The sequence below is a fragment of the Acyrthosiphon pisum genome, chromosome A1 (assembly GCF_005508785.2).
Source record: "Acyrthosiphon pisum isolate AL4f chromosome A1, pea_aphid_22Mar2018_4r6ur, whole genome shotgun sequence".
Lineage (NCBI taxonomy): Eukaryota > Metazoa > Arthropoda > Insecta > Hemiptera > Aphididae > Acyrthosiphon > Acyrthosiphon pisum.
Window position 1 is genome coordinate 69,835,619 of NC_042494.1, and position 18,200 is coordinate 69,853,818.

General features: G+C 31.6%; 1 protein-coding gene across 1 annotated transcript in view; it reads left to right on the plus strand.

The window, feature by feature from the left end:
- Positions 1 to 17,717, plus strand: part of LOC100161027 (cGMP-dependent protein kinase 1) — a 73,029-nt gene extending 55,312 nt beyond the window's left edge. Inside the window, exons 7-20 of the mRNA XM_008188838.3 lie at positions 2,523 to 2,747; positions 3,863 to 4,014; positions 4,116 to 4,258; positions 4,362 to 4,499; positions 4,638 to 4,807; positions 6,173 to 6,275; positions 7,136 to 7,274; positions 7,526 to 7,629; positions 8,782 to 9,013; positions 9,854 to 10,085; positions 13,171 to 13,337; positions 16,615 to 16,800; positions 16,968 to 17,034; positions 17,144 to 17,717. Coding sequence (XP_008187060.2) covers positions 2,523 to 2,747; positions 3,863 to 4,014; positions 4,116 to 4,258; positions 4,362 to 4,499; positions 4,638 to 4,807; positions 6,173 to 6,275; positions 7,136 to 7,274; positions 7,526 to 7,629; positions 8,782 to 9,013; positions 9,854 to 10,085; positions 13,171 to 13,337; positions 16,615 to 16,800; positions 16,968 to 17,034; positions 17,144 to 17,239 — 2,154 coding nt within the window. The 3' untranslated portion in view covers positions 17,240 to 17,717. The remainder of the gene's footprint in view (positions 1 to 2,522; positions 2,748 to 3,862; positions 4,015 to 4,115; positions 4,259 to 4,361; positions 4,500 to 4,637; positions 4,808 to 6,172; positions 6,276 to 7,135; positions 7,275 to 7,525; positions 7,630 to 8,781; positions 9,014 to 9,853; positions 10,086 to 13,170; positions 13,338 to 16,614; positions 16,801 to 16,967; positions 17,035 to 17,143) is intronic.
- Positions 17,718 to 18,200: the final 483 nt, after the last annotated feature.

The following is an 18,200-nucleotide window of genomic DNA, read 5'->3' on the forward strand; positions in this document are numbered from 1 at the left end:
TTTTAAATCAGACAGGGGCAAATGCTCACCTTGCCCCCCCCCCAAATGACGCCACTGGTTTCGTTGCTAATAAAATTTTAAAAATTAATCAATGCTTCTAAACAGTCTAAACAGTTATCAATCAGAAACGTGTTATATATCTGAAAAGTTATATACATGAATTATTGGTCCTTGATAGTGTAATATTTGCACTTAATTATGCTTGCGTTGTAAACGCCGTACTTTACATCAATGGCGAACTTTTCGAGTAGGAACTAAAAATCGATTGTCCTGCACCGCAGTTTTCTTTTATTTCGTTTAATTATTAAATTGTCAAAACACGAACGAATAATAATATATAATATTTTATACGCACGCGAGTAAATAATAACGCTTATTATACTTTTGCTGACCTCGTATACACTAAAATTCCGTGAGTCACTATGAAACGCATATTTATATGTTATCATACAATAGTTTTGACTCGGGATACACTGCAGATAACACTGCACAGGCTTTTATTTTTTCGGAAAGGAGGTGTGGGGACTTGTGGTGTTTTAGCTTATTAAAGATCAATGTATATGTTACGTGCGCTACAGATAGAATAATACGTACTATATGTACAGTACCAAGTCTTGCCAATCATAACGAGTAAAATTGTTATAAAATTCGGTGTAATTATTCAAATAGGTATAATGATATAGGGTGATAAAGTGTATGAACACGTTTATTACAGTTTGCGGCGAACGATGTTATTATAAATAATTTTATATTATAATAAAATATTGTGTCTTATTACTTTTATCCATTTATATGACGTATCCTTTGTACAAATACCGGCCACCACTATATAATGTTTGATAGTGATAGTGGCATATGACACAAAATAGCTTCCTGCACCGGTGCGTAGATAATATTATTATAATATAATATTATTATCTAATGCTGCAGTTATTGACCTACTTGGGCTTAAAACCTCCGATTATCACCTATAGCTGGGTGTCGGGCGATAATGCGATTCCACTACGCGTTAAAAAAATATACGCGATGACGTCTGACGTCAGTGGCGTCGTCGGAAACAGTGGGTGAGCTACGCGGGACAACTTGCCAATTCCCTCCTGTGGCATTTATTATGCGAGTGGGAAGGGGGCAAAAGTAACATTTCGCTGACCCCCGATTGAAATTAAGAAATAAAAACCACGATGATATTGTACAAACAAAAACGAAGTCGATTTAAATCACGGAATATAAAATCGCGTCGCGTACATGTTATCAGCTACACCAACGTTGATCGAGTTGTATATTATATATGTGTTACCTACGCCCAGGGCCATATTTACACTTTTTGCGCCCTGGGTCGACAATATTTGTAAGCCATCCATCAAAAAAAAAAAAATTAATCCGTTTTTAATTGCTTAGTTATAATTATTTGTTTATGAAAATGTTGTTAAAAACACAGAGAATGATGATACATTATTTTAATTATTATCAAAATGTATAACAACATACAATAATTGTAAGCTATAAAAAAATTACAAAAATGAATAATTATTATTGATTGACAAAATTACAAAATTACGCCATATGGCCGTATCATAGTCATTCAATTAAAAATGTCCAAGTTAGGTATACCAACAAATTCTTACCAAAAAAAAAAAAAAAAAATAAATTATATTTGTATAATATTACACTGGTATCTGGCCTCCTCCATAAATGTATCAACAATTAGCCGCCTGGGGCAAATGTCCCCGTTGCCCCCCTTAAATACGGCCCTGTCTACGCGTCTCGGATTATGTCTGCTAGTAGGACGCTAAAATTTAGCACTCTAAAACACTTCCCCCTGGAAAATCGTCAAATATTATACTGGTATCCATTTTTTAGCAATTATATTATTATAAATCCCAAGCCGGTACAGTTGGAGCCCTGGCTGATTGACGATTGTCTTATATTTTTTTCGCATATATGCAGCCGCGGAACTATTACTGGTACATAATATCTAACTACATATATTTTAATAATAATTTATTTACTGAAATAAATCCGATTTACAAGATATACATTAAAAATGTATTATTATTTAAATAGAAGACAAGTCGCGCCTACAGGGATGCAGGATAAAAAATTTACTTTACCCGTACTTTCTGAGATAAAATCTTATATTTTTAAATTAAAAATTTTAAACCTTAATTCGATTCTGTAAGGGGGATCTAGCATAACAGGGGCTCTATTCTCGAACTCGTACGATAACATATCACGAGTGATATTTGATAATTATCGGATAAATGATGCATTTGGTATTCTGGAGCACACATTTGATAATTTATCATTTTATTTTCAGTGATAATTTATCCCGAGTGTTTTGTAGCCCGATATATTTTTATCAACGTGTTTTCTCGTGATTATTTATAAAACCAAATTTGATACTGCGATTAAATTTTGATTTTGGTGTAATTTAAGTCATTCTATGTACCTAACTGTGTGATATAATTATACTGTTAGTTGTGTATAACGTAGAAGTGTGTACGAATTTTAATAAAATGGAGGATATTGTACACGCTATTGCCATTTTTGAAAATTTTGAATTGCAAGAAGGTGCACAAAATATTAGAAGGCATTTTATGAAAAGGTTAGATACTTTTACATTACCCGACAAGGATTTCATTAGAAATTATAGGTTGTCAAAAAGATTAGTACATCGGCTAATCAACATGTTAAGGCCTTATGTGACAGAACCAATTCGTTCTTCAACACTTGATATCCCAGCAAAAGTAAGTTTTAAAGTAAATTTTTTATTTAATTATCCAATATTTAACCGCAGTATATTTAATTTTATATTGAGAAGTGGGTATATTTCTACTTTACCAGACACCCATATTTTTTGCAATTTTTTTTTTTAAACTAATGTAGTTAAGCACGCTGAAAACGATGGTGAAGGCCAAATTTGGCGCACGGACTTAGTTTTGAAGTCATGGCCTAATGAAGTTCACTATTTTGCGATTTTCACGCATTCGCGGAATACTAGTTTACCGCGCGCCTACTACGAATATTGGTATATTTTTTCCGATTAAATAATTTATTTTGTTAAAATTTTGAATATTATAATATAATAATTATTTGTCGTCCGATTTTTCATAGACGTACTTGTTTTGATAAATATTTGTATAATTTGTATTAATTCTGTATTAATTCCAATCGGAAAGAAAATGGCGGCCGTCTTTACCTGTTCTTAAAGAGCCCTAATTATAGATAACATCAACAAATGTTGATAAACCAATTTCTAAAAATAGAACAATAGTCAATCTTATCGACTTATTCCAAGTTAGTATTCATAACTATGCACGGGAGATACTATCAATTAATAACTATGGTGACAATGATAACGGACGGCGGTTGCGACGTTGTCAATGTGTTCAATAATTAAAAATCTTGATAAAATATCAAATAACGATATATTATCACCACCGATATTTTATTATCGTTTCGGAATCGAGAATACCTATTTCACAACATTTGATATTTTGTGTGAAATAAAATTTGATAATTGGCGTTAGTGATATTTTATCGTACGAGTTCGAGAATAGGGTCCCAGATAGGATATTCCATATGCTTTAAGTTTCAGTATTAATATAGATCATGGTTATCGAAGGCTTTCTCGAGATCGGTATAAGGTACATTAGTTTATGCACCATCATTAAAAGAATCCAATATTTTTGGTTTAAAAATACCTAAATTAATAGTAAAATAGGTAGTATAGCAATTGTGTACAGGCTGCCACTATCTATCTTAGTGTCGTTGCGACAAATCCAGTCATTGTATATCATTATGATGAGTGGGTACTTAACGTGTCTGTGTATTCATGTTTATTTGGGTTTTGTTTGAGTAGAACATTCTCGAGAACGCGGTATCAAATCAATTTCTCGTGCCATCGCCGCAATCGCCGCAACACCGACTGGACAAAAAGAAAGGGGTGTCGGGAGAATGTTCGACTGCGACGGAAACTCCGATACCGTTTCCCAAACAGTCCAAACCCATCAAGTACGACGTTCTTATTTAAAAATTTTTTTATCATATAATAACATTATATTGCTTGCCTATACCTGCACTCGGTCACGTATCGTACCGGATGCCGATTTCAGGACAAAGCATCTAATCAAACAGGCGCTGTGCAAGAATCAGTTTCTGAAAAACCTGAACACCAACCAGATTTCTGAGATTGTAGACGTCATGTACACGAAAGACTTCGAAGCTGGGTCGTACGTCATCAGGAAAGGCGATCCGGGTACGGATAGCTTTCATATAATTTATACGTTCACCCAACGAGAAAACTTCCAATTATTTTATAAAATATAATATTTAAATACCATATCGTTCTACTACTGCAGGATGTTGTTTGTATGTGGCCGACGAAGGAAAGCTCGACGTGATCCAGAGCGGGCGGGTTGTCGATTCCATCGGACCTGGCGATGTGTTCGGCGAGATGGCCATACTCTATAACTGTCCGCGGACTGCATCGGTGAGAGGTAAGTGAGTGGGTGGCGTTGAACGACTAAATATCCGAAACAGTTATATTATATTTATAATATTTTAAAATTATACGTTATTATCAAGCGGTTTTTCAAATCCCGTGATTTCTCAAATTGTTAACTATTTTTTTCTAGCCGTCCAAGATGTCAAGGTGTGGACTTTGGAGAGGGTGGCCTATCAGCAAATCATGAAGACTTCTGCTATGCGGCGGTTTGACGAACGAGTGGGATTTTTGAAAAGCGTACCGTTGATGAAGGATCTCAACGAAGAGTTTTTATCGAAAATCGCTGACGTCTTGAAAGAGGTACGTCACTCGACGATAGAAACCATAATATTATAATAAATCAATATTTGTTTTAATCGATCCCAATACAAAATATTATTATCCTACTACCGACTACCGGATATCTACCGGCTACCGGACATAATATTATATAGTAAGTCCACTAGGTCAACTTATTTGTGTCGTGTCCTTAAATTACCATAGTATATATTTATAATATTATTATTTATTGAAACGGGGCTAAACCGATATTAAATTTCCTTAGGTTAAAATTAACTATTCTTAAATAGAATGTATATGAGTATATTTTAAATAGTACATAATATAACATTACAACATAGTAAGTAATATTTAAAAACACTAAAACTACGACAAAGACAAATGATTAGGATTCCATCTAAATAGGTACCAAATACTAAAAAATTAGTTGAAGATGTTAAATATTTATAGGAACGTTGGGTTTGTATAGGAAAATCGAAAATTGTTATTAAAAGTATAATTATTATGAATTGCATTTTTGGGTGTAAATCGAGGATGTAAATAAACATAAGTAGGTACATAAGTAGTAAAAGAAAAAATTGTCGTTATTGTTCATTTCGGCTCGATTGCGTCTGGACAATTTTTTGTGAAAATACAATCCACGACGAAATTATAAACACAATACAATGTTAATAATACATTAATATAGACACACAAATTACCACAACTGTTCCATTTATTTGAGTTTGGTGTGTCCTGCAATTCGAATTTTCTTGGTACTATTCAGTACAAGTATTTACAATAATAGTATCTTGTATCTTTTGGAAGAATAAAATACATGATACCACTATAAAATGTACCACGACACATGATACTTGAAACTTTAAAATTATGTATCACGATACAAGATACAAGATACAAATGTATCTTTGATACTGTCCAACTCTGTCTATAGCCTATAGGTATGCTATCATGTATTTTAAAATGAACATTCTTTCAATAATTGTATACGACTCGTTTCTAAAAAAAATATTTTAAAATAATAAATTACTTTGGAAACCATTTGCGTAGAGAAAACAATTTTAAGTAACAAGTATATGTAGTAGGTATTATATTGGTATATACATATACACACGGATAAAAACAAACTTCGAGATTTACTCATGCCTCAACAAAAGGTCGGAACCCTAACGACCTTTTAGCGTATATAACTTGTCCAATGCACTCGGAAATTTATGTCAGACTCGACGCATTTGACATTTTTCAAAGTTTTCAAAACGCGTATAATGCTCATATATATACCAGAGGCGTATCCAGGAATTCGTGCAATAACACATGCTGGACATTGACTATGCGCACTTAATTAACGACCGTAATTTTCTCATAAACCTGAAACCGTTTCTGCAGGAATTTTATCCGGAAGGACACTACATCATAAAACAGGGCACATTGGGTGACAAGTTCTACATACTGAGCGAAGGGCGAGTGAAAGTCACGAAGACCAATAAAGGTTAGTCTGTTACGTCACTTAAAGCGTCATATTATTATGAACATTTTGTAACATTGGACACTAAATACATAAACAGTAAACACGCCGCCAATGTGCGGACCTGCTGTGCCGGTCTCAGTGGCCTAAATGCAAATGGCCAGCATCCAATTAAGGATACTTTGTTATATTAGTTTGGGGGTGGGAACCTAACTGGAATAACCGAATTACTCAAAAATTTTAAATTTCTCACAAGAGATATTATAATTACGTAGAAGGGTCCATGATTTTATTCGAAAATATCCAATTCTGGGCGATGGTCGTTTGGGCGAAGGTAATAATTTTGACCAAAAAATGAACAGTCCTATTGGGCGACTATCATTTATACCGTTTGGGAGAGTGAAATTATTTTTAACTATTGTGTATATCGTTTTGATTTTGTTTTATTAATTGGAAAATGTTTATTGATGTTGACTGTATATTACTATACCAATATATTTTTAAATTTAAGATTTCATTATTAATTATTTATTATGTATTTTATAATTATGTGGCTTTATTTTTGAATTGACATTGTACATTAGGTACCTACTATTAAATATACAATATTACAATATATTATAAATTTATAATTTAATTATAAAACCTATTAGTACGCTTATTCGCCCAATCGGTATATAACTATTCGCTCAAAGTGTTTACGCCCCCCCCCCCCAATTCTAATACCAGTCCTTATATACATCTGCACTTCGGGTTCATTGCGATAAATACGCGCCATCGCAAGTACACGGGTATCGATATAAAATATAAATAGATACGTTTTTATTGTGTACCAGTTGACTCGGAAAAAAGTCCGAGACAAAATTAAGTGCGATAATTTTCAGGCGAAGATGAAGAAGAAGAATTCGGCATTTTGGAACAAGGAGAGTTTTTCGGGGAAGTGGCGCTGTTAAAAAAAGACAAGAGGACTGCCAACGTCGTGGCGATGCATCCGGGAGCAGAATGTCTCACGTTGGACAGAGAGTTAATAGAATATTTATTTATTTTTACTAAAAATATGATTGATTACTTTTATTATATTACTATAACTGCACTTTGGGTGTTTACGCGGTGTGTGTTCGTATTATATAGGTGTATTGTAATAACGTAGAAAACATTTGACGCGCTTGCCGATAGTTAATATAATTATTCATTGTGCATTTAAAGCATATTATATTATGACAATTATATTATACGCACAGAAAATAACCAAATTGCTTTTTATGCGTAAACAGGCCTTTTGTGCATTTCATCGGCGATCTGGAGGAACTAAAAAACAAAAAGTACACGGAACTTCCGCGAAAGCCCTCGGTCCAGTCACCGGTAGAAATCAAGACGAGTACGTACAAATTATTGTTCTGTCAAAACGTCAGATATTCTCATATTTAACAATAAGCGTACACGTCAAGTATAAAAATCACTATTGAATAAAAATGTAAAATACATAAAGTATAGGTATCCATTTCCAAATACCTATAAATAAATAACAGTTAGAAAACCTAAAAACTACTAAGATAAAAAAATACTTAAAATGTCATTATTGTTTCTCTTTGCAAATATTATGGAGTGTTATAAATAGTTTAAACTATATTATATAATATATAGTCATGAAGTTAACTCCCCACTTTGGCCGATTCACTTCAAACCACCGCCAATATAAATTAATTGCAAGTAATTGCAAATTGGTTTTTAGAATTTGCAAATCAAGTGCATAGTCACAAATTTAAAAATAGATTTGAGGGGGGGGGGGTTAACTCCATGCAGCCCCCCCACTTTGTTCAATCCGTTCCGAACCAACGTCAATATTTTGCAAATCAATTGCAAATTGGTTTTTAGAATTTGCAAATCAAAATTGTAATTTTGGCGAATATTTTTGCAAATTTGGTCAGCTTCCCCACTTTGTCCGATCCGTTCCGAACTGACGTCAATATTTAGTGAATCGATTACAATTAAAATAGTATAATAAAAATGTTGAATAACTTGGATTAAAAATATCAAATATTATACTTTTTATTGAATATAGTTTTTTTATTTCAAATATAGATTTTATTTATTCCATTCAACTAGGCTTTTTTATTCCATTGAGATTCTTTTATTCTACCCAGATTTTTATACATAAATAGATTTTTATATACATCGAATTTTAATAAAACAATTCAAGAAAAAGGTTTTTTATTGAGTATAAATTGTTTTATCGACTATAGATTTTTTTTATTAAATAATGATGTTTTTATCAAATAAAAACTTTGTCCTAAAAACCAATTTGCAATTATTTGCAATTGATTTGCTAAATATTGGCGATGGTTTGAAGTGAATCGGCCAAAGTGGGGGGGCTAACTTCATGACCATAATAATATACTTACTTTTGATATTAGAACATTTTTTTTTTTTTTAACTGTGTCTATAACTACAAAAATCGACCGAGAAACTATAAGTGCAAAGTTTCTACCTCTGAGTAGTATACCTATATATTATAAAATCCGTTTTGCAGAAACATTTTACCCTGAACTGTTCCGCGTGGAGTTGACCGATTTCGAGACGGTCGCCACAATCGGCGTGGGCGGCTTCGGTCGAGTCGATTTGGTGTGTCTGAAACTGGACAGAAACCGATCGTACGCTATGAAGAAACTGAAAAAACAGCACATAGTGGACATGCAGCAACAGGAGCACGTGTACAATGAGAAAACCATTTTGGAATCGTGTACGAGCCCCTTTATCGGCAAGTGAGTATATACCTATTAATGTAGGTACAAACTTTATAAATGTAGCGCGCGTATGGATAATTCTCGTGCGATTGTGTATTTTTGGATTTTTGTCATTTATCTTTACGAATTATTATTACATAGCTTCAAGCTAATGACAACAACACGTTTTGCATATTTCGATAACATTTGATATGTATCGTATTTATACATTGAAGTGAAATTTATATACATAATTAGATACTAGGTAGCCGTTTTCGGAACCTAATGTAGATGTAAAATAATATTTCGTCCAGTAGAAAATGATAATAAATAAATTTACTATACTACGGACTAGTACGGACAACGGACCTATCTATTTTCAATAAACATATATCAACTAAATATTATCACGTTTTTAACTTTCTTGTTTAATCTTGTGGAGCAGTTTCACTAAAAATGATTTATCTTGCATTGAGTTTTAAATTAAAAGTTATTATTAAATAAACGATTTAATTGTGTGTATTGAAAACATATTTTTTGAATACATTTTTTGCATAGTGTTCACTGGATATTAGATGGCATAATACTTTTTAGATCCATCGTCCATACTCTAGTAATAATTATTTATATAAGTACTCAGCAGTTTACTTCCGACACCGTAGAGGATTCTTTTTTAACAGATTCGACCGTCGCCCTACATCGTATAATATATTATCATAACGTCATATTAACCCACACGATATTATTTATTTTTATAAAATAAAAAAACAATAGTAATTAGGTATTATAAGTCGTCAAACAAAATGCCCTAACTGCCGTAATTTATTTTTATTTTTGTTATAATGAAATTGGCATTAATCTACCGATCGTTTTCCTTAGACTTTACCAGACATACAAGGACAGCAGATACGTATACATGCTTATGGAGGCTTGTCTGGGCGGCGAGGTGTGGACGCTCCTCCGGGATCGGAGGTGTTTCGACGACAATGCCGCGTGTTTCGTGATCGCGTGCGTTGTGGAGGCACTGGACTACTTACACGGAGTCGACGTCGTCTACAGGGACCTGAAGCCGGAAAACCTGTTGCTCGACCGGCAGGGTTTCGTGAAACTGGTCGGTTTTTAAATCAAATATATAATGTTAACCATTAACCCAGTAACCCACATTGGGCTTAAGCGAGGGTCACAATCACCCTGTCGTGTAGGTATATTCCGAAACAATATTTGAATCTAACCAATAAAAATAATAAATATACTTATATACAGTCGCGCCGAACTCTACATTTTTTTGTGAAGCAAAATTTAAAATTGTAGGTATCCTACCACCCACCCACCACTGGTGGCACCACTGCTAATATAATATTATTAGAATTATCACTATTGTCTAATCGGTGATTAGACTAATCAGAATGCAAAGGTGGTCAAGTTAATGAAAATAATTAACTTAACTCAGTTTAAAAATAGTTAATTCATTTTTTTTAATTAGTATGTAAATCACATAAAGAGAGAATGTGTATTTCTAGTTTCTAATTTATAAATTATAAAAAATAATTTTATTGAACTTTTATCATAATGTACACTGTATATCCTTTTACTTTTACTTTACTATTATTTATTGATTTAAACTATACTCATCTCAAATTAATAATACGTGAAGATGAGTACATGACCTTCATATGTAATAGTAATATTTAAATATAAACAAAAAATTTCAAAATGTTTTTAACTTGATGGATTTTTTTTAAATCAACTGAGAAAAGCTAAGTTAATTCAACTGTAAATTAAACTAGTTAAGTTCATAAGTTGATTAGAAAATAAACTAACTAGTTAAGTTAAAAAGTTAAAAAAAAATTAACTTTTTAACTAGTTAATGCCCACCTTCGCCAGAATGTAACAACACCGTCCAGCATAGGCGCACATAGGGGGGTGCTTGAGAGTGCTTAGCACCCCCACATTTCAAACTAGCACCCCCAATTCATTTCAGTATTTTTAAATTATTGTGGTTTATTGGTTCGGAATTTTTTTTTCCATGCCAATTAATGATAACTGTTCACGAATTCACGATTGAAACAGTATTGTGTGAATGCACATTTCAGTGTTTCAGCTTTTGTCAATATGCAGCAATGATATTATTATAGAAAATTATACTATCTTAGGGATTACGGTTGGGTACGAAATCTTCTATTTATAACTTTGGTTATTACTTGATTTTTACTAATATATTTTATTTAATCTGCGGGCTACGCTGAATTGAATAAATTCGGAATGACAAATATTATTAAGAGGATGCTACACACGCATATGTGGTCTCCGTTTTACAAATGTAAAACATAAGTAAAAAATTGTTTTGCCGTGATAAGAACCACTATGGCTAAACTTATAGTTCATGTTATGCAACCAAATGTCCTACTAGGAAGAAGAGAACATAGACTGTGCAACATCGTTTTTAATTTTTCGATATCACAAATACGAAAAAAGTTCTCATAGTTTAAAAATAAAAGTAGTACAGTAATATGGGGTAACTTTGATAATTTTTTACTGTTTTATGACAATTTCATTTTTTATTATATGGATAACTTCTGTAGTGTTAACGATAAAACTCTCAAAATTAAATATTAGTTACAACTAGTTCAATATTTTAACGTTTTAATTTTTAAAATTCTGAAATTATCTTTTGAGATATCAATATTTTTTAATATGCTATCAAAGTAACACAACGGGCAATTTCGATACCTATATTTCTTAATGTGATATCAAAGTAACCCCATTTTATGAAAAAAAAATTTAATTATCATCAAAGCCCCCCATGGACATGTGTAACATAAACTATTCCAGCACCCCCTAAATTCACACCCAATGTGCGCCTATGCCGTCCAGACTGCCAAACGTTGAATATATTAAACTTTGCGGTGTCGTGGTATCGTTTTGAAAAATAAGGGTTTCATTTTTACAACCACCTTTTGGTAAGCCAATCAGAAAATAATAAATAAATGCACTATTCCATAACTATATTGCCGAGTCGCGTACTAAATATATTCAATTACATCATATTGTGGTTATGTGTATATTAAAATACCTATTTAGTTACCTATTAATGACCTAATGAATTTGTTTTACCTAAACAATATTGTTTAATTTGGTGAATAACAAAAAAATCCGGACATGGACCACATGGTTACACGAAATTCGGTGAATGGTGGTATAATATAATAATACTTTTATAAGTGAAAATGAACAGGGCAACAGTTTAGGTGGCAATAAAGAACAAATATACTTCTCCCTGCCTGGCAACAAACGCGTGGTTAGCGTCCTCTCAACTATAATTAATTATTAATGTATAAATTTAGTATATGTATATATATATATATGCATTAATCGTTCATATATAATTTAATTAATATTAATGAAATTATTAGAAATAGTTCAATTACGAAAAAATGTACTATAAAAAATAAGTATTTTTTTAAAAAGCCACAGGGCATAGGGACGGGGGCGCCACTGATCGGGTATCAACTCGGTGACATCGACATGTAGTAATAATAGGTAATAACAAAGTAAATATTTATATAATATCTAACATCGATCATGAATATCTAGTGTATACTTCCTAACGAAATAAGTTATCATTCATATATTTTCTATCGCATCGGTAATTTTATCGGTATGATAACCGATAGGAAGTTTTCGTCAAAAAACTTGTGGTAACGAATTCCCTTGGGAGGACGCTATACGCGTGGGATCCGCGTGTGCTGTCACCGTCGGCCGACTTATAAACGTACGTCATAAATTTGTATTCAGCAGTTCCAACTTTGAGTAGTTCTTTAAATAATAAAGCGAATTTACTTATTATCAAACTTAATGTATTTGTCTTTTCGCATGGTTTTTTGAACGATATTTTAATTTAAGCCAGTAGTTATGACTTTATAAGCATGCAAATTATTATGATTTAAAAATTCTTATCTCGTTTAAAAATTAAAATATCCATGAGAAAACACAGATAATATTATGTTCTTACCTTTAAGAACAACATGGAGATACAGATGCGTTATTGAATATCCTTAATATTTTTCAGTATTTATCCCAATATTTTGTTGTACTTTTTTATTATTTGTCCGAGCGGTACCTTCTCTTATGATTATTATTTATTATTATTATTTGTTATGCACTATATAATTAAGATTTATGTTTTTCGTCGGCAGGTGGACTTCGGCTTTGCAAAAAGGCTACAACCGCGAGGCAAGAAGACATGGACGTTCTGCGGCACGCCCGAGTACGTGGCCCCGGAAGTTGTGCTGAACAAGGGCCACGACCGGGCTGTAGATTTTTGGGCTCTGGGAATACTCGTGTACGAGCTGCTGGCTGGAATGTGAGTACGACTTGTCCGCGCGTTACATATCCCTATAGGTAGGTATAGGTAATTGTAGGTAAACGGTCACTTTGTACGGTATACATTGTTTAAACTTTGAAATGCATAACGCGGACATTTTGTACGGTCAGGTAAAGCTTTAGATTGCAGAACGCAGACACTTTGAACTACTATAAACATAAAGTATATAGGTATAGGTATTTAATACATACAAGTCTGAAGTCATTGCATTCCATGTTATTAAGCTTAAACATTATTTGGCAAATCTAAGTATCATATACATTCCAAATAGGAAGAAATCGTGGGTTATTACCTATCGAAAATAATTTTTATTTGTAATTTTGATACAACTTTTGTTAATTTTTAAACATTTTCAATTGACTTTTTAGTTAATTTTAAATTTTTAAATTTTAATAATTTACATTATATATTCTTACTACTCAAGTATATGCCGTATACAACTTATATTTACAATAAATATGCTTTATGTACATAATAGAACTAAGTACCCGCGTTCTTAAATGAACATTTTTACCCGACCGTACAAAGTTTCCGCGTTTTGCACTTTTAATGCTCGACCGTACAAAGTGACCTAGAGCCGTAATTATTGTAAAGTTCGTTGACTAGAACCGCGGTCGGTAATGGTACCGGAACCGGAACCTATATTATTGTTGTAAAAATCGATATTTAGATGTGGTTGATATTTTTAAGATTTTTTTTGTTTGTTTTAATAATTACCTACCAATTCCAAAAGAGTAAACATTTTAGATTCTGAGTGAAACGATGAATGTATTGATTTTACAATGATGTGTATTTTTTTGTGTCTGTCATACCTTTTAGGACAGTAAAAATGCTTAGATTTTCTTCAATAGTAACTTTTCTGATAGAAAAGTGAATCTAGTTGGTGCTTTGGGGGGTCAAAAGTAAAAACGAGAATTTTTACGCAAAATCTGTTTTCGAGAAAATCGATTTTGGTTTTTAGTGCAACTCTTAAACAAATGACCATAGATACATGAAATTTTGACTTAATGTTTATATTAGCATTTTCTATACACCATGACATTTTCCAAATATTTTAACTTATTTTGAGCTCTTTACGGACATTTTCAGTTTCCATTTTTTTTAGTTTTTTTTTCTATAAATATCAATACAATTTTATTTGTTGGTTAAAAAAGCTTGAAAATTTAATAAAAGGCTCCTATTATATTGTTTAAATGACAGATGAAAAAAATTAAAAATCCAGTCACAAATTTTTTTTATAAGCATCAAAAGTTAAAATATTGACAAAATACGTATAAATAACGAAATTTTGCAAATTATTTTGAGTTAGAAATTCATAAAAAATTTTCTTTTTAAATCTAAGATTTGAAAATGTAATACAAGATTCCTCATAAGTTTATCTACCTTTTTCAAAAAAAAATGTCTACAAGCAAGTCAAATTAAATTTTTATGAGCGTTTGAAATTCATATTTTACAACATTTGATATTCACTCGATTTCTCATACAACGATTTTCTTATTTTGTTGTAATTAAAAAACGAATGACTGTAGATACTTGAAAATTTCACTAAATGTTTATATTAGCATTTTCTATACACGATAAAATTTTAAAATAATTTGACTCTTTTTGAGCTGTTTACGGACATTGCCAGTTTTCAATTTTTTTAGTTTTTTTTTCTATAAATACCAATAAAGGCCCAAAAAGTGTAAAAATGTAATACAATAAGGCTCCTGATATATTGTTACAATAGCAGTTGAAAAATATTAAAAATATATAGACACAAGGCACAATTTAATTTTAGTCATGTTAATTTCAAATTTAGACGAAATTACATATTAAAAAACCTTGAATAACTATTTTAGTTATTTTTTTTGTGATTGTATATTATTCGTGGGTACTTGAAACTTCTAAAGTATACTATTATATATCTATGATGGTATCACGGTTTATTGTTGATGTATAACGCGTTATAAGTACCTAATGGATTTTGTGATATGACTAATTTGGAATTTATTATAGGTATTAGGTACCTATTATAGGTACAGCTTTGCTGTACAGCAAAATCGACATCCACCTAACTTTTTTTTTTTTAATTAATAGTTTTACTATACGTATCTACTATCTAGGGATATAATTGTGAATCGTATAAAATGTATAAATATTCACTGTAATAATAGAAATTTAAGTTTAAATTACATAAAAATATGAAATAAATGTATTATGATTTATGTTTACTAAAAATATCAAAAATACGTGTAACCCAAAACACCAATTGTCTACAAAAATGATGAAAAAAAAAATTGTGAATAAAAAAAGTAACTTACTTATAACAATTATGTAATGGACAAGAGAAAGGAAAATAATGATATAACAGGTAAGAACTAAAAATCAACAGGAAAACATGATAGGTATGGAATATGAATATTTGATATTTTAATTTAAAATTACATTAATTTTCATTACATTACCATATATTGTTCTTTTTTCTACACAGTCAATATATGTAGAGTGTAAGTTGCAAGTACAATAACAGTATGTATGATCTAAGTTTAATTGTTTAATTTTATATTAATCAACTTCACGAAAGAAGCAACCCACTTTGGTGACTTTTTTTGGTTATTAGTTAATTGATATTAGTTAAACAAGTACAACATTTACGCTCTAGGCGTCTTGGTTTTGGAAGAATACCAGAAACGTCATTAGTTGTTAAGCGTTGGATCGCTGGAAGGAGAACAGTAAGACCGGAAGATTAAAATTAAAATACATTTTTACAATATGTTACTAAAATATATTATTAAATCTGTAAATTCATAAAACATGACAATGACAAAAAAATTTCAGTCATAAGATAGAACAAAAATTTAAATGTAAAATGACTAATTTTTTGGTATACTATTTTTAACTATTTAATTTAATATTCAAATGTTTGTACATTTTACTCTACGATATCTAATTATTTACTGTCTTAATGGTAACGGCGTAACACACATCAATATAATATATTATAATAAATATTTTTCTGATAAAAATTCTGAGATAAGAAGAACCTATTATTATGGATTTAAGTTTTAATTAAAAAGAGTAACATTCCAAGAATTTAGAAAACTGTTTCTAAAACCAATATAATATTGATTTAATTGAATAGTTTTTTATTTTTAATGCTATAGTAAAATACAACGTCCTCCCCAGCTCCCCACCCCATTCATGATACAGATGTATGGGTAATAGGTTGCTGCAGAATTATATATATAATAAAATGTTTATCGTCGGTTTACAGACCTCCATTTAGTGGAAAAGATCCAATGGACATCTACAACGCGATATTGAAAGGCATCGGTGCGGTCAACTTCCCAAGACAAATGAACAAAATGACTCAAGGTCTCGTGAAACAGTTATGCCGAAGTGATCCTACGGAAAGGATAGGCTATCAAAAGGGTGGCATACAAGATATCAGACGACATGAGTGAGTGGACTGTTAAGAAAAAGAAAATTTGTTTTTGCTTTCGTACTAAATTGCCATTGAAAAAAATACGGGTGGTGATTGGTAGAATAGTGTTCGAAGAACACTGACTCGAATTTGCCTCCCAATCCACTGCGAATATATTTTTATATTTATCATTTCGCCCGCAGATGGTTCAAAGGTTTCGACTGGACTGGTTTGAGAAACAAGAGTATAATTCCACCCATCGTACCCCATGTAAGTCTGCTGCTTCAGTGACGGTAAAATACCGTGTAGCTGAGGGGCCACGTAACTGATACATATTTTATATCGTTTATGATCGGTTTTTTTTTACAACCTAAAACAGATCAACAATCCACTAGATTCGTCAAATTTCGATATTTATCCCGAAGACGGAGACGTGCCGCCCGACGAATCATCCGGCTGGGACTCGGAGTTTTGAAGCGGTCGGCCGCAGTGGAGTGAAGCAAAATACCTCCTCCAAATCTATTGCTGACTGCTGCAGGACTGTATATAATATCATTGTTAATATTACTATTTACTATTAAATACTATTATAATATTATTATTATTATTATTATTATTAATGAAATCGAAAATGTGACACAAAGTTTTCATTGTCTAGACCAGAGAATCAACCAGGGTACCGCGAAATTATTTGAAATATATTTTTTCGAAAAAACTATTTCAAGAAAAATATAGCACTGTGAGTAATAAAACAGACTATAATATAAAACCTATTGTGTTTCATATGTTATGTAGAAATATTACGATGTTCAATCTATTTTAATGTTTATACCGGTTTGAATGTTTGATTGAAATTGCTTCGATGTGAAATACTTGTGACCTTATCTTATATTTTTATAAAACATGTATCGACAATAGTAATTTAATAATATACTTAACAATTTCAGACTTCAGTACAATCAGTCTGGTTTTAGTCATCATTACGAAACATTTCACTCATCTCTATACTCTGTCCAGCGAGAGAACGCACCGATTCTGTGCATTCCCTCGCATCACCTTGCTATCGAAACTGGTTCCCCTTAGGTAGGATGTTGGGTGGGGGAACCAGTTTTGGTCGGTGCGCCGCGCGTTCTCTCGCTGGACAGACCATAGATATTTTATAATTTTATATAATTACATTTTCCACTCTTCTAAACATAAAATGAAATAAATGAATGAAAATGGAATTCATTGAAGAAGAAATGAGAGTATGTCTATCAACTATTCGACCACAAATAAAAGATTTGTGTAAAAAAAAAATCAAGCCCAAGTGTAACATTAGTTCCCTAAATTTAGATTAATATTGTTAATCAAATAATAATTAACAAAAATAATAATTAAAAATAAAAATATTTTCAATGTAATAATTTATTTTATAAAATGTAATATGTGTATAT